We start from the raw sequence: 23,635 nt of genomic DNA on the forward strand, positions 1-23,635 counted from the left end.
AATAGCATGGAAAGCACTTGTACCTTTCTGTGCTGTTTTCCTCAGATATAAGCGAAGCTACCATCCACCCCACCCCATGGGGGCTGCGGTGCTGCAGATAAGCAGTGAAACTGATAGCTCTGTAAATCCTTGATCTTCTCCTTGACTGGTCTGTGGTACTAGGGCACGCTTTGATGTCATTTCCCAAAGTATGGTGTATTCCAAGTGGTATGCAGACGGATATCCTTTACTTTCATAGTTGTGAATTTATTTAATAAAAGATTTATTTCTTTATTTTAGAGAGTGTAAGGGGGAGGGGCTGAGGGAGAGGGAGAGAGAAACTTAAGCAGACTCTGAGCTGAGCGTGGAGCTGGACATCTCCATCTCGACCCTGAGATCACTACCTGAGCAGAGACCTGAGCTGAAACCAAGTGGGTGGCTTAACTGGCTGCACAGCCCAGGCGCCCCTTGAATTTATTTTTAATGTGTATTGGAAAACTGTAACTAGTGGGTATAGTGATATAATGGCAACAACAAAAACTTTTAAAATAAACCTATGTTAAAATGCCAAGTTTCAGAAATATAAATAGTAGTACAAAATTTAAAGGATACAACAAAATTGTTAAGGTGGTTCCAGAATTAGTGAAATTTGAGCAAGGATGGAGCATGGAAACTTGTGCTTCACTGGGTCCTATCTTGCTTTGTTTTTCCAGTTGTCCCAAGGTTGATGCAGTTGTCCCAAGGCTTGGCATATTGATCTAAACTGCACCCTGAGGCCTATGATCTAGTACTGACTATAAAGATGGAGATGGGCAAGACATAAGCAGAGTTTCAGACTCTTTGCTTGCCTATCTGCAATGCAGAGGACAGACCAACCGAGGGTTATTAGCTATAATATGAAAAATATAAACTGACAAGAAAAGGACAAAAAAAAAGAAAAACAATGGAAAAATGGACAAAAGATGTAAAGACACTATGTATAGAAAGGTAAATCCAAGTAGCCAATGAATGTGTGAAAAAATATTTCAAAATATGCTAGTACTAGGAAACTGTAAACTGAAGTAATAATGAGCTAGCATTTTGTATCCATCAGGTTGGCAAAAATATTAAAACAAAGTTAACACATATTCCTGGTGAAGATATGGAGAAAAAGTACCATTTTTTCCTTTTTGGTGGAACTTTGAATTGTTACAATGTCTACGGAAAGCAACCTGGCAATAGCCTTTAAAATTAAAAATACATATATTCTTTATGTGCATGTTTTTGTTTGGGAATCTGCCTTTCACCACTGCTCAGTTCTCATGGTATGAATGGGGCCCCAAAATCTATCCTGGAAGTGGGGCATAAAAACTAGACCTGAAAAAAAATTAGAACATGCTATTTCCCTGGCCACCATGAGGTAGATAGGTGGGCACATGACCCACGCTGGTCCAATCCAAGTTAATCTCAGGGCTTCTGCTAGAAATGCTAGGACAAAGATGTTTATCTTTCTCTGGATTCAAACTTGAAAGGATTTAATCCCTGTAGCTGCTAAAAGCCATGCTTGAAACCCTGTAGTGTGTGGCTGTGAAAATGCCCAGTTTAGAGCATAAGTGACTAATGGCCTCGGCTGTTATCCCTCAAATGTTCCACCATATTCATGCTTCCTACAGGCTTCTCTCAGCCAAGACTAAACATGGTAAGAACATTAATCCAGAATGCCTCTAATGGAAGATTTTGGCTTGAGGACTCCGCATCAATCTGGTTGAAATTTTCTTAGAACTAGGCTGTACTCTGAAATCCTTCCAAACAAATCTCCATTCCTTCACCTCACCTTCACCTCATCCTACAGGTGTCATCCCTGTATCACTGTTTGAAGATTCTCTTCACCTTCACTAGCTCCCTTTCTGTTATCTTTCCCAACTGTTTCCCCAATAAACCTCTTGCACTTCTAGTAGCATCTTGGCAGCTGATCCATGAAGGATACAAATTAATACAAACACCACTAGAAGTTTTGGAGGAAACAAATGGTAAGGTAAAGCTTTGAAACTGGTTCAGTTACTATTCAATGGGTAAAAATGATGCCATCTTGAGCAGTATGTGGAGTATGAATAGTCCCTGGAGAGAGACGACAGCTGAATTGCTAAAAAAAATTCACTAGTGGTAAAATATTTTCCATCTAGGAAAATGATATGGTGGAGAGGAATGTCCTGGCAGGTGTAATGATTCAATCATTTGAAAGATAAAGGGGAGTGGTGCCTACAAGGACAGCAGAATGGGTTGGTTATAGAATTGTATTGATGCCCTACAGAGGGGTAATGAGAAACCAAGGGCTACTGACTAGCAGTTAAAGACTAAGTGTGAAAGCCAGAGGATCTCTTTGGTAGCCTTTATCTCCTGTAGTGGGAATGGACACAGCTAAGCAGCAGAATGAGGACCTGATAGTGACAGAGTTCCAGAGACATTTATGTGTCGAGCCAGGCAGGTCTCATGCTAAGGCCAGAGTTCTGGCTGGGAAAGCTTGACTGAAACATGGCTTCTGTGTTTAAGTACCACCACCTGGTCTCTATTACTTTGGAAGCCTCATTCATTCCATGGATATTAATGAGCCCAGTTCTGTGACTATCTCTACTATCAGTTTTGGTTTATGGAGGAGAGCTACTGAACTTATTAGTGATGCAGTTCTCTTTTTACCACCATATACCTGATGGCCTTGGTATATGGATGGATCCTCCTGAGGATGTGATGTTGACTCTACAGGTCCCCTTGAAACCTCAGAGCTTGTGGAGGTGGACTACCCATATGCTGGGAGTCCCTACTACCCCTTCTCCTGGCTGATAGGCCAATAACTAGAGTTAAACTCAGTAGAATCCAGATGAGGACACACTGTGGCTGATAAGAGAGGAAAAAAACTATATTCCATCGTATAACTAGCTTGTATTGGAAGGAGTCAATGAGTATCACTGATACTGAATTTTGAAGATGCTTATCCAGGCACTAGAATGTTAAACTGGATAAGTGAGATTTCATCGACTTGGGGGTACTTTCATGGGACATGGGATTTAATACCCTAGCAAGACCCCAGGGCATGGGGCAAATTCATTGTTAGGCTGACTTTTAGAAGTCTGAAGAAAGTGAGGGCCAACCCGGAGGAAAGTGGTAATGCCTGAGTTGCCTACACAGAAGGAAGAGGAAGGAAGAGAAAGGCTGAGAGAATTGGGCTTACTGAAATAGATGCATTATGTGAGGCTAGAAAAACCACCAGATGATTATGTTCCAGGAGAGGGTCCAGAGAAAACATCAAGGCCATCAGAAACATGCTGCTAAGAGGGCACTAGTGTTTAGTGATGCAGGCCAAGACTGATAGTAGAAGCAGTCATGGAACTGGGCTTGCTTATAGCCAATGGGAATGATGGAGCTCCCAAAGTAATAATGGTCAAGTGGTGGTATTTAAACACAAGAATTCAGGAGGCCACAATAATCAAAACAACAGCCAAAGTCAGAGGGCCGGCAAATGGGGGCTTGAATCATAGGAGACGGCTAAAAGAACATGGCATTCCTTGGGGTAGAATAGAGGGGCATTAATCAAGGGTGCTGCTTAACATCCACAATCAGAAAAGGGCAGGAATGGAAGAGCAGGAGGCTGAGGTCATAGCTCCAATAAAAAGTCACAATCCCTTCCTCAGCATCCAAACTTGAGCCAATTTTCAAATCCAGAACTCATTGACTGAAGAAGTGTCCCGGTTCTAGAAGGGACTCCACAAACAACTGCATCAAAAATATACTATAATGATTCTTCCAGTCCTTCCCCATTCACTACGATTATTTACCAGAGTGGCTGTAAAGTGTAAAAAGAGGAATACCTGACATTTTTGAGGACTTTTATACACAGGGCCCAAGTTGACATTGATTCATGGAGACCTGAATCATCACCATGTCTAATTCTGTGTCAGCATCTGCTTCTCAAAGGACTCTACTTCATAAGGGAATAGCCAGCATGAGAATGGAGTCATTTCAGGAGAAGAAACAGAATCCTGCTGATCTATCTGGAAACTAGATCAGACAGACCCTGGAGTCAATTTGTTCTATTATCTGAATCAGTAATTCCCCTTTTGCTTAAGCCAGTTTAACTTATGTTTTCTTACATCTCTTGAGCATTCCTTCCTTGAAAGCAACATATTAAGATTCCTCAGAGGAAGGAAAAATGATGATAACAGATGTGATTATTGTTCTTAAGCAAGGTCCCTGTGCTCTTTCCTAGAGTTGATCTGAATATCTGCAATGAGGAAGGGAAATATGTAAGTCTACAAATCCCATGTATAAAGCTCCTTTGTTCATAAATCAAGCTTGCTATCTTGCTCTTTCTAGCCATATACGCATTTCCATACAGGTATGTATACTTATATATACATACTACAAAATGAACAAAAATTATCTGTTTATCCAAATAAATAAAAGATAAAGGGAAACTTTTTTGATATTGTCCCAAATTAAGAACAGAAGATTGTGATTGTTGCCTGTTACAGAAAATCCATAATTTTCAGGGCAGAACAGCAGAAGAGATCAGGACACTCCCTCCCTCAGAGCGTCACTTTGCTGTCCCTAACTATAAGCCTCCCCTTGCCCAAATGTATACCTCACCAGCTCTGAGTCCCCGAATCTGTTCAGATAATTGCAACATCCCACCTCAGCAGAGTTGAGAAAGTGATGTTACCACCCATCATGCCTGAAAATCTTACACTGACTTCAGTATCTTGGTGCTTTATGAATGACGTTTCATCGCTTCATCTTGCCCAGAGAGAAATTTGCCCAGAGATGTAGCCCCAACTCTCGCTGACTTGGAGTCAGCAATCTCACACACTCCTGACATAACGGTTGTCCCTTATTCATCACCCTCCCAAACCAACCTTAGTTGATGACTTTGTTTATTATCTCAGACAAAATAGAACCAGTCAAGAGGAAATCTAGACTCCATCTCCACATTTACCCTAGTGCCTCCACTCTCATTCTCTGCTTTTCTGCCTGTTGCTATAGAGGAATTATTCATGCTCCTATTCAAAACCAAACCTGCCCCAAGGGCACTAGATCTCACCTTCCACATCTCTCCAATAGCATTGCTCCAACAACTCTCCTCTACTCCTCTTCATCCATGTGCTGCTGACTCCTAAGTTTATATCTCCAGCTTGGACCTTTCCTGTCTCCAGTCAAATATTTCAAAATACTTATTCAACATCTTCAAACAATGTCAAACAAACATTTCATCTCTACATGTTCAAAACTTATGATCTTTCTCCCCCCAGAAAAATCAACCCAAGGAGGTCCACATCAAGACACAAAGGGGGGGGGCACCTGGGTAATTCAGTCGGTTGGGTGTCTGCCTTTGGCTCAGGTCATGATCTTAGGGTCCTGGGATCAGGCCCCGCATTGGGCTCCCTGCTCAGCAGGGAGTCTGCTTCTCCCTCTGTCCCTCCCCCTGCTCATGCTCGCTCGCTCTCTCTAGCTTGCTGTCTCTCAAGTAAATGGATAAAATCTTAAAAGAAAAAAAGACACATAGTAGTTAAGATGACAAAAAGTAGTGATAAAGAAATAATTTGAAAAGCAACAAGAGAAAATAAAGCAGTTACATACAAGCGAAACCCCATAAGGCTACCTGCTGATTTTTTAGCAGAAATCTTGCAGGCCAGAAGAAAATGGCATGACATATTCAAAGTGCTGAAAGGAAAAATTCTGCAGCCAAGAAAACTCTATCTAGCAAGTTTATCATTCAGAATTGAAGAGATAAAGTGTTTCCCAGACAAAAAATAAAGGAATTCATGGCCACTAAACCAGCCCTACATTACTCTTAGAGTGGAAAGCAAAGACCATAAGCAAGAGTAATAAAAAGTAGGAAACACAAAAGCAGTAAAAATGAGTGTATCTGTAAAAAGCCAATCAAGGGGACTCACAAAATAAAAGTATATAAAGTATGACATCATAGAACTAAAACGTGAGGAGGACAGGAGTAAAGAATGGGTTCAAACTTAAGCGACCATCAACCTAATATAGACTGTTATATACAGAAGATGTTATATACAAACCAAATGGTAACCACAAAACCAGTAATAGATATGCAAAAAATAAAGAGAAAGGAATCAAAGTATATCACTAAAGAAAGCCAACTAATCATGAGAGAAGAGAGCAAGATAAGAAAGGACTGAGAAAAACTACAAAAACAACCATAAAACAAGTAACGAAATGGCAATAAATACCTACATATCAATAATTACTTTCAATGTAAGGGGACCAAACACTCCAATCATAGGATTTAGGCTGACAGAATGGGATTAAAAAAAAAAAAAGACCCACTCATATGCTACCTATAAGAGACTCCTTTCAGACCTAAAGACACATGTAGATTGAAAGTGAAGAGATAGAGAAGCATTTATCATGCAAATGGCTGTGAAAAGAAACCCAGGGTAGCAAAACTTGTATCAGGCAAAACAGAGTTTAAAACAGAGACTATAACAAGAGACAAAGAAGGACACTATATAATCATTAAGGGGACAATCCAACAAGAAGATATAACAATTGTAAATATTTTTTATTTAAATTCAATTAGCCAACGTATAGAACATCATTAGTTTTTTATATAATGATTCAATTGTAAGTATTTATGCACTCAAAGTGGGAGCACCCAAATACTTAAAGCAGTTAATAACAAATATAAAGGAAGTAATCAATAGTAATATAATAATAGTAAGGGACTTTAACACCCCACTTACATCAATGGACAGATTATCCAAACAGAAAATCAACAAGGGAAGAGTGGCTTTGAATGACACATTGGACCAGCTTGATTTAACAGATATATTCAGAACATCCCATCCTTTTTTTTTTTTTTTAAGATTTTATGTATTTACTTGAACGGCAGGGGGGGAGGCATGAGCGGGGTGGGGGAGGGGCAGAAAGAGAGGGAGAAACAGATACCCTGCTGAGCAGGGAGCCCAATTCAGGGCTCGATCCCAGGACCCTGAGATCATGATCTGAGGCAAAGGCAGAGGCTTAACCAATGGAGCTGCCCAGGTGCCCTTAGAACATCCTAGGTCGGGCGCCTGGGTGGCTCAGTCATTGAGTGCCTGCCTTTGGCTCGGGTCATGATCCCGGGGTCCTGGGATCGAGTCCCGCATCAGGCTCCCTGCTCGGCGGGAGGCCTGCTTCTCCCTCTCCCATTCCCCCTACTTGTGTTCCTGCTCTCGCTGTCTCTCTCTCTGTCAAATAAATAAATAAAATCTTTAAAAAAAAAAAAAGAACATTCTAGGTCAGCAGAAAACACATTCTTTTCAAGTGCACATGGAACATTCTCCAGAATACATCATATATCAGGCCATAAAGCAAGTCTTAACAAACTAAAAAAGATCAAAGTCATGCCATGCATGTTTTCTGATGAAAATGCTATGAAACTAGAAGTCAGCCACAAGGGGTGCCTGGGTGGCTCAGTTGTTAAGCGTCTGCCTTCGGCTCAGTTCATGATCCCCAGGTTCCTGGGATCCAGCCCCACATTGGGCTCCCTGCTCAGCAGGAAGTCTGCTTCTCTCTCTCCCACTTCCCCTGCTTGGGTTCCCTCTTTCGCTGTATCTCTTAAAAAAAAAAAAAAAAGAAATCAACCACAAGAAAAATCTGAAAAGAGCATAAATACATGGATGTTAAATAACATGCTACTAAACAATGAATGGGTCAACCAAGAAATCAAAGAGGAAATTAAAAAATACAAGGAGACAAATGGAAATGAAAACACAATGGTCCAAAATCTTTGGGATGTAGCAAAAGCTGTTCTAAGAGGGAGGTTTAGAACAATACAGGCCCACCACAAGATATAAGAAAAATCTCAAATAAACAACCTAACCTTACACCTAAAGGAGCTAGGAAAAGAAAAACATATGAAACCCCAAACCAATAGAAGGAAGAAAATAATAAAGATTAGAACAGAATAAATGAAATAGAAACCAAAAAAAAAGGAAAGAAAGAAAAGAACAGGTCAATGAAATCAGGAGCTGGTTCTTTGAAAAAATCAATAAAATTGATATCTTTAGCCAGACTCATAAAAAAAAAAAAAAGAAAGAAAACTCAAACAAATTCAGAAACGAAAGAGGAGAAATAACAACTGACACCCCAGAAATATGAGGGATTACAAGAGAATATTATGAAAAATTATATGCCAACAAATTGGACAACCTAGAAGAAATGGATAAATACCTAGAAACATATAACCTCCCAAAATTGAATCAGGAAGAAATAGAAAATATGAACAGACCTATCAGCAATGAAATTGAATCAGTAATCAAAAAACTCCCAACAAACAAAAGTCCAGGGCCAGATGGCTTCACAGGTGAATTCCACCAAACATTTAAAGAAGAGTTAATACTTGTTCTTCTCAACTATTTCAAAAAATATAAAAGGAAGGAAGACTTCCAAATTCATCCTATAAGGCATGCAGATACCAAAACCAGACAAAGACACAAGAAAAAAGAACTACAGGCAAATATCTCTGATGAACACAGATGTAAAAATCGTCAACAAAATATTAGCAAACCAAATCCAACAATATATTTTAAAAAATCATGCACCATGATCAAGTGGAATTGATTCCCAGGATGCAAAAAGGTGGTTCAGTATTCACAAATCAATCAATGTAATACATCATATCAACAAGAAAAAGGATAAAAACCATATGATCATTTCAATAGATGCAGAAAAAACACTTGACAAAGTACAACATCCATTTATGAAAAAACCCTCAACAAGGTAGGTTTAGAGGGAACATACTTCAACATAATAAAGGCCATATATGAAAAACCCACAGCGAACATCATACTCAATGTGAAAAACTGAGAGCTTTCCCTCTAAGATCAGGAACAAGACAAGAATGTCCACTCTTACCACTTTTATTCAACATAGTACTGAAGTCCTAGCCACAGAAATCAGGCAACAAAAAGGAATAAGAGGCATACAATTTGGTAAGCAAGGAATAAAACTTTCACTATTTGCAGATGACATTATACTCTATATAGAAAGCCCTAAAGACTCCACCAAAACTACTAGACCTGATAAATAAATTCAGTAAAGTTGCAGGATACAAAATCAATGTATAGAAATCCATTGCATTTCTATACACTAATAATAAAACAACAGAAATTAAGAAAGCAATCCCATTTATAGTTGTTCCAAAAAAGAATAAAATACCTAGAAATAAACTTAACCAGAGAGGTGAAAGACCTGTACTCTGAAAACTATAAAACACTGATGAAAGAAATTGAAGGTGACACAAACAAATGGAAAGATATCCCATGCTTATGAATTGGAAGAGCAAATACTGTTAAAATGCCCATGATACCCAGAGCAATCTACAGATTTAATGCAATCCCTATCAAAATACCAACAGCATTTTTCCACAGAACTAGACCAAATAATCCTAAATTTGTATGGAACCACAAAAGACCAAATTTTGAAAAAGAAAAACAAAGCTGGAGGTATCACAATTCCAGATTTCAAGTAATACTACAAAGCTATAGTAATCAGAACAGTATGATACTGGCACAAAAATAGACATATAGATCAATGGAGTAGACTAGAAAGCCTAGAAACAAATCCATGATTATATGGTCAATTAATCTTTGACAAAAGAGGCAAGAATATGCAATGGGAAAAAGACAGTCTCTTCAACAAATGGTGCTGAGAAAACTGAACAGTTACATGCAAAAGAATGAAACTGGACCACTTTCTTATACCATACACAAAAATAAGCTCAAAATGGATTAAAGACCTAAATGTGAGACCTGAAACCATAAAAATCCTAGAAGAGAGCACAGGCAGTAATTGCTCTGACACTGGCCATAGTGACATTTTTCTAGATAGGTCTCCTGAGGCAAGAGAAAAACAAGCAAAAATGAACTGTTGGGACTACATCAAAATAAAAACCTTCTGCACAGCAAAGGCAACAACCAACAAAACTAAAAACAACCTATAGAATGGGAGAAGATATTTGCAAATGACATATCTGATAAAAAGTTAGTATCCAAAATATATCAAGAACTTATAAAACTCAACACCCAAAACACAAACAATCCAGTTAAAATGGGCAGAAGACATGGACATTTCTCTAAGGAAGGTATACAGATGGTTAACAGACACATGAAAAGATGCTCAACATCACTCATCATCAGTAAAATGCAAATCAAAACTACAATGAGATATCACCTCACACCTGTCAGAATGGCTAAAATCAAAAACACAAGAAACAACAAATGTTGGTGAGGATGTGGAGAAAAAGGAACCCTTTGGCACTGTTGATGGGAATGCAAACTGGTGCAGCCACTGTGGAAAACAGTATGGAGTTTCCGCAAAAAGTTAAAAAGAGTACTACCCTATGATCCAATAATCTCATTACTAAGTATTTACCCCCAAAATACAAAAACACTAATTCAGAGTGATACATGCACCCCTATGTTTATTGCAGCACTATTTACAATAGCCAAATTATGGAAGCAGCTCAATTGTCCATCAACTAATGAATAGATAAAGAAGATGTGGTATGTATATATATATATATATATAAAATTCAGCCTTAGAATGAAATCTTTCCATTTGCAATGAAATGGATGGAGCTAGAGAGTGTAACGGTAAGTGAAATAGGTCAGTCAGAGAAAGACAAATACCATATGATTTCACTTATATGTGGAATTTAAGAAACAAAACAAATGAACAAAGGGGAAAAAAGAGAGAGACAAACCAAGAAACAGACTCTTAATTATAGAGAACAAACTGAGTGTTCCCGGGGGAAGTGGGTGGGGGGATGGGTGAAATAGGTGAAGGGGATTAAAAGTACACTTATCGCGATGAGCAATGAGCAATGTGTAGAATTGTTGAATCACTATATTGTACACCTGAAACTAATATAACATTGTATGTTAACTATACTGGAATTAAAATTCAAAACTTAATAAAAAGAATAAATAAATAAGTAAATAAATAAATAGGAAGGAAGGAAGTCAGTCAAGCTAGGGAACACCTCTATTCAGAACCTTCCATCTGACTCAGAGTAATACCCCAGCTTTTTACAAAAAGCTGACGCCTATGTGATCTGACACTTCTCCACCTTGCCTCTCTGGCATCATCTACTATTACTGTCCTCTTGTGTGATTAGGCTACAGCCATGCTGGCATCTTTGTTGTTTCTCAAATACATCAGACATGCTGTCATCTCAGAACCTTTATGGTGGCTGGAACACACTTCCTTCAGATAGCCCATTGGCTAACTTCCTCAGGTCCTCCAAGTCTTTGCTTAAATGGCATCTTCTCAATGAGGCTTAATCTGAACCACCTCAGAATATTTGGAACCCACATCTGTTCATATCAGCAATCCCAATCCCCTTACTATGCTCTATTGTTCCCAGGTATCATATTACCTAAAACACTGTATAATTTACTTATTATGTTATTGCTATTTTCCTTTCTCCTGTCCACCAGAATATAAGCTCCACAGAGTAGGGGTTTTTTTCTCCTTTGTTTACTGATATAACCCGACCTTAACAACAGTGCCTAGCATATAGTAGGTGCTCAATAAATACTTTTAAAAATTAAAGCTATATCCCAAAATCATTTATCACCTTAGTTCTGGTCTTACACTTGCAAGTTCCATCTAGAAATCTCTACCTGGATGTCCTTCAGACACCTTAAACTCAGTATGCCCAAAGTCAGAGGCATCTTCCAGTAGGGCCAAGGACAGGCCACCCCAGGATGGGCCACTTGGGCATGAAGATTATTCTGAACTGAAGGCAATCAGCAATCAAGACCCTACAGGCTCAAGAGAAACTTTTGCCTCTCCCTTAACTACATAGAAGAATCTAAATTGGGGAGTCTCTCCCAGAATAAGGATTAATAGCAGGGATAAATTTTATCTGAGTCACCCATTTGTATGGCAGAGCAAATGCCTAATTACCAAACATCTGCTTTTTATCACTCTGTGAAGTGCATTCCTTTCCTCTGAAGTCCCAGACACCTACCCACTTGGGGTAGGATGACATATATTCCTCATTTTGCCTGACTATCTTTGGAACTTCCATGTCTGCATGGATTCCTTGGGCATACACTATTACATTCGATTTTCTCCTGTTAATCTTTCTCATGTCAATTTGATTCCTAGTCCAGCTAGAATGACCCTTTAAGGGGACAGGAATTCTTGTTCCCTGACATTTTCTGTCAAATTTGTTCTTCCTCCTGTTTTCTGAATTTGATTCATAGCATTAATATCCATCCAGTCACCCAGGAGAGAAGCCTCAAAGTCATTCCTCATTTTAAGTTTTGGAACAAATTCCTAGCCCTTTCCTAATGCTAACAGGCATTAATTGTGTTAATTATGATCCCTTAGTCACACACACACACACATTTTTTTCATTGCCTCAGCCTCTTGGATTAGTCTTTTGTGGATTACTGTCTATTTGTCAGTACATAAGAATTTCATTCCTTGTGCACATGCAAAATTTGTTCTTTTCTTTCTCCTTTGCATTTTTTCCAAATCATCTTTACTCTTGCCTTTATCAAAAGTAAATGTGTGCATATTAAAATAGTTTTTCAACTCTTTCACAGCTTTTGCTTTTCTCAGGTAGAATTAATGTTTGTATAACATTTTAAAAATAGAGAAAAATAGCTCTTTTAGGTTTTGGTCACCAATTTCAATGTGTAGGTAGTGGGGGAAGGGTAGTCCCCCCAACACCAGCAAACAATACTCTGGACATCAGCTATGTTTCTACAGTTCAACTCAATTCTGACACTATTTATCCAGAGGTAACATCAGATTCCACAGGTTAAGGGTTCAGTCCTACAAGACTGTCCCCACAAACTTCAGATACCTATCACAAACCCAGGCTATCACCTGTGCCTCTGACCAACCAGCTATAAATTAGGGGTTCCCATGACCTCCCTCTTGAGTTTGATTAATTTGCTAGAGTAGCTCACAGATCTCAGAGAAACACTTTACTTACTAGACCAGTTGGGATTAAGTCAGGAACAGCCAGAATGAAGAGATGCACAGCGCATGGTATGGAGAAAGAACACAGAGCTTCCATGCCCTCCCCAGGCATGCCTCTCTCCCCAAATCTCCATAGGTTCACCAACCTGGGAGTTCTTTGAACCCAGTCCTTTTGAGTTTTTACAAAGGCTTCATGACGAGGCATGACTGATTAAACTTTGGCCATTGGCAATTGATTCAAACCTCCAGCCCATTTCCCTTCCCTAGAGGTGGGGGAGGGGGGAAATAGAAGTACAAGTTCCAACCCTCAAATCACAGGGTTGGTTCTGGCTACCAGCCCCCATCCCTAGGTGCTTTCTAAAAGTCGCCTCATGAACATAACAAAAGACAATTTTATTGCTCTTCTCACTCAGGAAATTCCAAGGGTTTTAGGGAGCTCTGAGCCAAAAATATGGATGAAGACCAAATATATATTTCTTTTTATAAATCACAATATCACAATAGCCAACAGACTCAAAAAAAAGAACAATGCACAGCCCTACATGACTGATATGATTGCTAATGCCACCTGCTGGTGGCAAGAGAAACATGTTTTTAGCTGGGATAATAACTTTGCTCCGATTTACCAAAGTGTATCTGTAGAACATTCAAAGGTATAGGAACCTCCATATTATCTTTCTTGACTTTCTGTATTCCTTCTTTCTGTGTCAGTCAAGACACCAGCAGGAGAGTTAAATGAAGAGAAGCCAAGCAGAGGACTGAATAGTGAGGCATGGGCAGGAATGACAAGAACAAAGGATGGTGGAGCACCCAGGGATGACCGACCACCAAAGGGAAGCTCTTACCAGTCCTGGAACTGAAGGGGCAAAGTGGGGCCTGAGAGACCACAATCTGAAGAGAACTGGAGAGGGACTGGCTGATAAGAGCTGCGGTCATAAAGTTGGGGAAACGTAGTTTGGCTCAGGGAGCAGAGGGAATAAATACCCCGAGCTCTCTCTACTATCTACCTTCCCAAAGCCAGAGGGACAAAGAAACTCAGGTAAGGCGATCTGTAGAGGTCAGGGCAGGGAAGAGAAGGGTCAAAAATGGATTTGGAAGGTGAGCTGGTAAATAAGCAGCATACCTTTCCTTCACAAAGTCCTCTCCTTTGATTTATAAATCCTGTGCGCAAGTGCACATGTCTGTGTCTATGTATATATATATAAAATCACCTAGTATTATGGATACTTATTTTATGTATTTCACTCTCTATATTCAACCCAGACGGAGTTCTTACAAATCTCATTCATAGTGGTAAGTGTGCCAGTACCCATATATATATATATATATATATATATATAGGAGGAACTCAGAAATAAACATTTTTTTAAATAAATAAATAAATAAATACTTATTATCTGTCTGTTGGCTTAAAAATCTTGCTGTGGGTAAAAAGGGCAAATGTACCTTATTTTATTTTGTGTCGTAACACCCAGTGAATTTCCTCTGGTTCCTGAATACAATAAGGCAAACACGATAGTTTTTCTTGATCCCCAGCTATAAGTTTATGTGAGCAAAAATTTAAATAGCAGATTCTAAGAGAGTTTCTCCCATGGATTGGCTTTTAAAAATAAAATTTGCAGCATATTTTAAAATAAGACTAGCTCCCTTGTCTTTGCTTCTAGATTAAAAATCCACACTTTTAAATGCAAATGTTGAATTGAGTTTATTTTCAAAGGAAGCACTAAGTCAGTACTTAAAGCATTCAAATGGAGTCTCAAAGCTGAACTTTAATAACTAAACAGCCTGTTGAAGGCCAGCAGATGAAAAGTCTCCAGGATACTACGGATTAATTAGTGAGCACTATGAAAGCCAACCCCAACACACAGAAATTATGTTTATGGTGACTGATATTCCTTTGTTCTGACCATTATATCTGTCAATCTCTGAGCTATGGAAGTTGTCTGAAATGACATTTGAGACAAATATGCAAGTGTACTCATTGCTTGCTATCTAATTACTACAGTTGGCTTAACGACTGGGTTGCATCAATTTTTCAGTAGTACTGCAATAGTAGAGCAGGTAGTTCTCCAAATGTCATATTCCCTTTTACACGGCCCACCAGGGGAAAGACAGCATGGTGGAGACTGTTTTCTTGTACTTTGTTGCTGTAGAAAAGGAATGCTTATAAGCTATTAGACATTTTTGAGGGCACATATAACATGAAAGGGACATTTTTTTTTACAGATTTTATTTATATGGGGCGCCGGGGTGGCTCAGTCGGTTGGGCGTCTGCCTTCGGCTCAGGTCATGATCCCAGAGTCCTGGGATCGAGCCCCGCATCGGGCTCCCTGCTCCGCGGAAGCCTGCTTCTCCCTCTCCCACTCTCCTGCTTGTGTTCTCTCTCTCGCTGTTTCTCTCTCCCTGTCAAATAAATAAGCAAAATCTTTAAAACAAAACAAAATAAAACTAGGCAGTCTGGGTGGCGCCTGCGTGGCTCAGTCGTTAAGCGTCTGCCTTCAGCTCAGGTCATGGTCCCAGGGTCCTGGGATCGAGCCCCGCATCGGGCTCCCTGCTGGGCGGGAAGCCTGCTTCTCCCTCTCCCTCTCCCACTGCTTGTGTTCCTGCTCTCACTATCTCTCTCTGTGTCAAATAAATAAATAAATAAAAATCTTAAAAAAAAAAAGATTTTATTTATTTATTTGACAGAGAAAGAGAGTGAGCACAAACAGTGGGAGCAGCAGAGAGAGAGGGAGAAGCAGGCTCCCCGCTGAGCAGGGAGTCAGACTCGGGGCTCTATCCCAGGACCCCGGGATCATGACCTGAGCCAAAGGCAGACGCTTAACCAACTGAGCCACAAAGGTGCCCCGAAAGGGACATTTTGAAGGAAAACATACATTCTGGTTGGTTAGTGTTGTTAAGTGCATTGTTCAGCAAATGTTCTGCTATATTGAGTTTCAGGCATCAGTTGAATTATATTATGGTGAAATTTGTGATTAAGGTAAGCTAACTCAAAATGACAAGCCAAGGGCTTTTAAAACCCACATTTCAATGAAATCTGGCAGCCCAAAAACAGCTGCTCTAAGTCTGCTCCTCTAATATTTCAAAGGAAGAATAGCAATGGATTTCTGATACCATATGTGCCAACTGCAGAAATTCTAGAACAGCCTGAGAGACCTGGGTGAAAGGTCACGCTCTACCTTATACAGATGGCATGTTTAATTATTAAAAAGCAATTTTAATCATTTAATCATTCCAGACCCTGAAATGAAAGGTCTTCTCAGATATCTTGAAGCTTGTCACAACCTAAACTCTGCTGTCAAACTTCTATAGAGCCAGTAAATAGCATATGTGATTTCATATCTTAACTTGATCTACATTTTTATGTGAGTTAACTTTGTTTTGCAGGCTCTGAAAGGCATTTTGTGGAAAAAAAAAAAAAATTGAAGGTCACGTCTTTGGCAGAGAATTTTTCTACCCCTTGCAGGAAAATTAAATCTAAATCCTTGCTTCAGACTTAAATCAGACTCAAACTCCTCAGGAGGATGGCTAAGTGGCCCTTTTTTTCAGCAGAACTGTTTGCAGCTCTGCTGGAAAATTGTGCATCTAGCTTCAAAAAGTTTTTCATGAAAATCCCCTTAGCTTTTGTTCATTACAAAAAATAAACAACCCCAGCAAAGTGTCTGGTATGTAATGTTCAGTAAATGTTAGGCCCTCCTTTCATCCTCTCAGCAAATGCCTGCATGCACACATTCACACACATACACTGGAATTCAAATTTATGTAATTTGGCAAGAATCATGGAATAAAATCAAGGATAATTCCACCAATCAAAGGACAAAATCAAATGCAAATCAAAGGACAAAATCAAATGCAAATCTTGGAATTAGTATTCTGTTAAAGTAAGAAAATTCTACTATTGCTGAGCAAATAAAAATAGCAAATATTTATTGATAACTTATGTGTCAGGCGCTGTGCTAAGCTCTTTACATGTTAATACTCATAACAGTTCAGATAGAAAAGTGCTACAACTACCTCCATTTTACAAATGAGGAGACTGAGGTACAGAGAGGTTAAGAGACCTGTGAGTTCATATAGCTGGTTAATGGAGCCAGAATGCTAAACCAGGTCACTGAAATTTCAAAACCCATGATTGTGCCAATACCCTCCAGCTAAAGACCACCAGGAACACACCTGAAGTTGAACACATGGGGTGTATTTCTTAGAACAGAGCAGGAAGATGCACAACATGGGAAAATGTGGGGTATCTCAGTAAGAGGGTGTTTGAAAGGAGTTGTTAAAGGATTTGGCCTTGTGCTTGGGGAAGGGCTTAAGGAAGTAAGACTTTCCTCTGCATTGGATGCTCTCAGGAAAAGGCGGTAATACTATGATTGGGTATCTTAATAAATGTTACAAAGAAGGAGGGAAGACTGGAGAGCTATAAGTGATTAGATATTAGCAACAACGGTCACTCGGATTAGCCAGGATAGGGATATAGAGGGTCACCAGAAAGTAGGTAGAAGGTTCAGGATTTGAACTAAGGTGGTCCACTTTGGAGTCTGCACATTTACCTGCTTTATAGGCAAAGGCAACGGGAGCAGCAACAGAAGCAAAAAAGAATGATGGGAGAGATGTTTTAGGGAGAAACCTCCCTGGCTATGTAGTGGAGCCGAGGCATCAAACAGGGAGATAGGCACCACAGAACTCCCTTGGCAGAGCTAGCTAACTGCTCTAACAATAGTCTGAAGTTAAAAAAAAAAAAAGTCCCTTTAGAGGACCTTTTTGCTTTCCTGGAAGCCATCTAGGTCAACCTACCCATAAGTGTCCACCAAGCAGACACTTCTCAGTTCTAAAGCCTTAGCCCCAGGGCCCCTGGGTGTCTCAGTCACTTAAGCATTTGACTCTTGATTTCGGCTCAGGTCATGATCTCGGGGATCAAGCCCCTGGGTTGGGCTCTGCACTCAGGGCAGAGTCTGCTTGTCCCTCTCCCTCTGCTCCTCTCCCTGTTGGCACCCACGCTCTCTCTTTAAAATAAATACAAATCTGGGGCACCTGGGTGGCTCAGTCAGTTGAGCGGCTGCCTTCAGCTCGGGTCGTGATCCCGGGATCCTGGGGTGGAGTCCTGCATCAGGCTCCTTGCTCGGCCAGGAGCCTGCTTCTCCCCTGCCTGCCGTTCCCGCTTGCTTGTGCTTGCTGTCTGTCTGTCTGTCTCTCTCTCTGTGTCAAATAAATAAAATCTTTAAAAAATAAATAAATAAATACAAATCTTTAAAAGGCTTAAGCCCATTTTTCGTGTGTGTGATAAGGCTACTTTCTTCAAGAGGACTCAGATCCACGCTGGCAGCCTGCTGTCCTTGGTGGACTTGATGGAGGCTCCCCTCCACACATTCTCAGGACCACTTTCAGAGGCGTTATCTCCTTCTAGGGTCTGAGACCCCTTTTGTGCCACTACCAAGAGGCTCTGCCAGGAAACCTCTGCACTGGGCTTTGATAAAAGCATGTGGAGGAGGAATGAAGTATCTATTGTGTCCTCCTGTACAGCAATTCTCCCCTTTACTTGGGTAAGAAAACCCTGATTTCCTGGAAGGACATGGAAACGAAGGTGCCCTCCCTGCCACCCTTCTTCAGTCCACCAAAAACACACACCAAGGAGGGGCCACAGAGCATGAGTCAGGCAAACCAGTCTCTCTCTTCCAGGAGTCTGAATCTTGAGTGGGGTAACACAGACAGGACTATGTGTAGGGCTGACAAGCGGCAGTTCTCTGTGGAGACTCTCCACTCATTCCTAGTTGCCTAGATTCCCAGAAGTGCCTTCATCCCTTTCCCTTCATCAACATTCCCTTTGACTCTCTGAGCTACCTAGACTAGTGCCAATAACTTTTTGCTTAAGTAATCAGTTCCTATTGTTTGCATCCAAAGAGGCCTAATTGACACATAGTGTGTATTTAATAATGTCTTCTATTGAGCAGAGTTTTAGAAAAATGTCCTTTAACGATGTCAGTTCAAAATAATGAGAAAAGACATAAAGTTAAAACTCTGGCTCCCAGTTCACATGGAAACCAGAGTATGCTTTCCCAGGAGACTTGCTTTATTAAGACAACTGGTCTTTTTGCCCAGTACTGATAGGTGGTCAGAATAAATGGCCACAAAGATAATGGGTCTTTGGTCTTGATTTTCATTATCTGACCCTTTAACTTTTCTTCTCAATGGGAACAGATGATGTTGAATTCACATCTCATCTCCAACTTGTTTTATTAAAAAATAAAAAGAGAACACCTTTCTTTCAATTTACAGAGAAATCTGATTAGGAGCTTCTTAAAGCTAAACACTATTTCTCCAAAATATTTCTCCACTCTTTTATAAAATCACAGATAATGTTAAGTGGGATAATATGGTCTTTTTGAAATAAAAGTGACCCATTTGCTTCTTGTTCTTGAAACTTCTGGTGCTCCATTTGAAGTCACACCAAGCAATAATGTCTGAGAATAAAGTCTTAGGGTGACAGAGCAAGAAAAGAATATGGTTATAACTACACCTTTTGAAAAACATGCAGGACGGGGGAAAGAAGGCATTTCCTGAATATCTGCACTTGAACATATGCTTGTAGATACTGGAGAATGATTTTATTTTAGAAATCAGATATCCTGGGAGCTTTTTATTATGTAAAGTAGCAGGTCACACTGAGAAATAAGATCATTTAAAAATTCTTGCCTGGACTTATTTTCAGATGATTGCCCACATGGAAATGCCAAGAGAATCTACAAGTTATTAAAACTAATAAACGAGTTCACAAAGTTTCCTTGATCCCAGTTACAACCAAATAGGAAATGCTGAAATGAAGATCCCATCCACAATATTACAAAAGCTAAAGGCATATATCTATTAGCTTTCAAACCAGCATGAATCCCAAAACAACACTGAGTGTAAAAAAACAAATTGCAGAATGGTAGATACAAGATATTTATATAAATGATAAAATTTACCTTTTTATATAAATACCAAAAAAACCTGTATTTAGAACATGTAAATGCAAAAGTATTATATAAATATTTATGGATTAATATACAAAATTTAGTTTTCTGGTTTTACCTCTGGGTAGTGCAAGAAAAGAATGGGATTGGGAAAACACTGAGACTTTATTGCTTGAGAAAATATCCGAAGCAAATATGGCAAAATGTTAAGGCATATCGTAGGTGGGTTATTATCCTCTTTAAAAGATCATCATTATTCTCTATAACTTTATATTTCATAACAAAATGTTTAAAATAGTATTGTAACTGTGAGAACATTTTCCTATCGTTCTCTTATGCCAAGTACACAATTTGAGAATGAAATAAAAATCAGTCTGAATGTGTGGGGTTTGTTGTTCTTAGAAACGTGAAGTTAGCAATTAGCCAGCAGATGAAGTTATACATGAGACAACCTGAAGCCTCTATGACCAGAGTCGATGCTCTTTAAATAAACATCCTTCTACATTTCCCCTTAGGAGAAACTTCTCCCTCAAGCTTTTATAAAACAGAGGTGGTAATACTGGCCTTGGACAAGGGGAGAGGAAATGTCCTGAGTCTTGGTGCCAATTTTACCACTACTTGGTGACCTTGGAGGAATTACTTTCTCTTGTCTTCATTTGTAAAATGTGGGTATTCAGTTTCCCTTTCTCGTGGCTTGTTATGCAGAGAAATGAGGTTATATATACACAAAACCATTTACTGTTATAGAAATGTTAGAGGATTCTGTGTACACAGAAATGTTAGAGGATTCTGTGTACACAGTTTTCACTGATTTCTGGATTGAATTTCATGAAAAGCCAAATATAGTTGTTGGGAAGTGCAAATACAATTACATTTTGGAGAAAAGGAGTAGATTCTGCCTAACATTAAAGGCTTGCTATCAGGAAAATGATAATTTAGTTTTTTTTGTTTTTTAAGGTTTTATTTATTTATTTGACAGAGAGAGACACAGCGAGAGAGGGAACACAAGCAGGGGGAGTGGGAGAGGGAGAAGCAGGCCTCCCGCAGAGGAGGGAGCCCGATGCGGGGTTTCGATCCCAGGACCCTGGGACCATGACCTGAGCCAAAGGCAGACGCTTAACGACTGAGCCACCCAGGCGCCCCAGGAAAATGATAATTTGTAAACAGGACATAATCTCGTGGATTATCTTTGGAAGAAAATGTACCAAAGTGTTTGTTATTGTAGGTGCTTTTTTCCTAAGTTACTAGAGAACTTTATTTGAAGAATTTCATTTTTCTCTTATCAGACTAAGACATTTGATAGAAATTAAGATGCCATAGGTTATTTTTGTTGGGATAAAGGCTAACCTCTGAAATTTAATTGGAAAAAGAATGTCAGCTATTATTTTTATGCACAGATGTAGAAAGGCAATGGTTAAAAGCAATAACTCAGGAGTTCCACTGGGTTTGAATACAGATTTTGCCATTTACAATTGGATGCCAAATAATTTAATGTCTCGGCTTCAGTCTCTTCCTTAGTAAAATGGGGATGATAATGGTACCTACCTTTAGGCTATTGGGCTTTTAGGGAAGACAATCATACCTCTCTCTACAGATGAACCTAGGTTTTGTGGGACCTGAAGCTTATATTTTTGAAGAGTCTCATTAAGCGCAAGAATTTGACATTATAAATACAAAGTAAGTTATGAGGTCACAGAAGGAGTCCTGAAGCTTTATTAGCTTCTTGGTATACCTACCTCTGCTTTCCTCTGCTCTGCAGGCCAGGAACCAACTGAAAAAGTAGACACAAAAGTCACAGTTAGAGATCAAAACACAGTCAAGCAAGCTCTTATTTACAATTCAAAATCCAAAAAGTTCTAAAAGCCAAAAGTGCTTTCATAACTCATTTGGCAGAAAAATCCAATTTAATCTGAACTCATTTGACAGTAAAATCTGATCTGAATTGATGTGATATGGTCTTAATTTATCCCACTCAATGTGAATATTCATACCTTTTAGTGCAGAAATAATAATGTTTGATAAGGGAGAGTTGTCCCAGAAACCATAAATGAACCACACAACATTTCTAAAATCTGAAAATTTTTGAAGTTTGGAACCCACCCACCAGGTTCCAGGAGTTTCAGATAAAGGGTTGTGGACAGTGTCGCATTTATTACGGACAAAGCTGAATTGAGAACTACATCAGAACCCCACAAGTATAAGGACAGAGCTCTCCAGAGCAAGCTTAGTCCGCAGGGGGCCAGAGAAAACCCCCACCTTCCCAGTCAGGAGAACAAGCCTTCCCGGGGGAAGGTGCTGCAGCTGCCCTTCCTTCTCTCAAACTCACCAATTCTCCCAAACTCGTCCAGAGGAGGAAGAATTACTAAGGGGGCAAATTTGAGAAGCCCAAAGGACTACTCCCCTCTGTTTCCCTCCCAGGGAGTCAAGTGGAAACTTGGAAAGCAGGAATAAATGTTCCCCCCTAACAATGGGGTTATTGTGAAGATTAAACAGAACCAGGACTTAAAGAGTTTAGCTTTGTTCTTGACCCACAGGAAGCCCCAGTTTATGCTATTGTCACAGGTAAACCTCCTGCACCTGAATAATTTCCCTCTGGCCTCAATCTCAGGACACCGTGACCTTTTCAAACTCCAGTCTCTTTCATAGGGGGTGGGTGGTAGTGGAGAGGGAGCTGCTTAGAAAGGTTAATTTCACCCTCAAGAAGAGTGCTGATCCTTAAGGGCTAGATTTCATCTTATCACTCTTTATCTCTTATTTTCTTTGTTCTGATTTCTTTGCTTGTTTATTTTATATTTTACGTCATCTGGCTACATTTTATTTAGCTTTAAACTTTGTGAGTTGTTACTACTTTAAATTATTTCTGGAACAGGGTGAGTATAATTATATAAATAATTTTTAAGTAATTCAAAGAACAGAAGTATTTGCTACTTATCCCACATAAGATATAGATGAAATCAGTCAAGTATGGAAGAGAAATCTAAGGATTAAGGGTCTTGCATGACTGAAATTTGGTGGAAGAAATAACCTTCATGTCAGATATTTTTGTATCCAATTATCTTCTGGCTCCGGGAACCAGAAATTTCTCTTTTTAAAAGTATTAATGGAGTATATCATCTTATTTTATAAGAAATGTCTGATGAATCAAACTTCTTAAGAATGAAATAGGTCTGTGGAGCGGGGAATAGAGAGAAGGGCAGTGCTAGGCCTTTGCATGAATAAAACATAAGCTATATGAAATCATACTTAAAGTACTGTATAGAAATCTATATACAGGAATTAATTCTGATAATTTTTTTTACTTTTTATAATCATAAAGTAATATAGTGCATTGTAGAGTGATTAAAAAATAGAAATTAATAAAAAATAAAACAATAAAAGTTACTCAAATCCTTCAACTCTGAGATCATTAACATTTAGGTGCATTTCCATACAGTCTTTTTTGTTTGCATAAACATTCTTTTATTTTCTAAAGTGGGATTATATTTTACAATTTGTTTTTTCAGCTAACTATAGATCCTAATTATCTTTCCATGGTATGAAATATTCCCTTAAAATAATTTTTATAATATAATTCACATTCATATTAATATCTTCAAGTAGTAGAGAATTGTATAGAGACAAAAGCAAAATTCTGCGTATCTTGCCAATATCCCATTTAAAATATGACATAAAATTAAAATTATAAAAGGAAAAATTGTTATATCTGACTACATAAAAATTTAAAA

General features: G+C 39.1%; 1 protein-coding gene across 9 annotated transcripts in view; it reads right to left on the reverse strand.

Moving 5' to 3' along the window:
• CLDN12 (claudin 12) overlaps nt 1–23,635 on the reverse strand; it is an 85,109-nt gene that overhangs the window by 38,392 nt on the left and 23,082 nt on the right. For 7 of the 9 annotated variants that reach the window (XR_014139365.1, XM_081800556.1, XM_081800558.1 and 4 more), the window contains one exon: nt 21,647–21,681. Coding sequence is in view for 8 of the 9 variants with exons in the window: in XM_081800556.1 (XP_081656682.1) it covers nt 21,647–21,681 (35 nt within the window). In the remaining variant the exon portion in view is untranslated. Of the gene's footprint in view, nt 1–7,043; nt 7,575–21,646; nt 21,682–23,635 lie in introns of those variants that run through there. The other 2 variants (XM_081800554.1, XM_081800555.1) reach the window with 1 other exon arrangement.

This window comes from Leptonychotes weddellii, chromosome 12 (assembly GCF_054177405.1).
Source record: "Leptonychotes weddellii isolate Sample4059 chromosome 12, ASM5417740v2, whole genome shotgun sequence".
Taxonomy (NCBI): domain Eukaryota; kingdom Metazoa; phylum Chordata; class Mammalia; order Carnivora; family Phocidae; genus Leptonychotes; species Leptonychotes weddellii.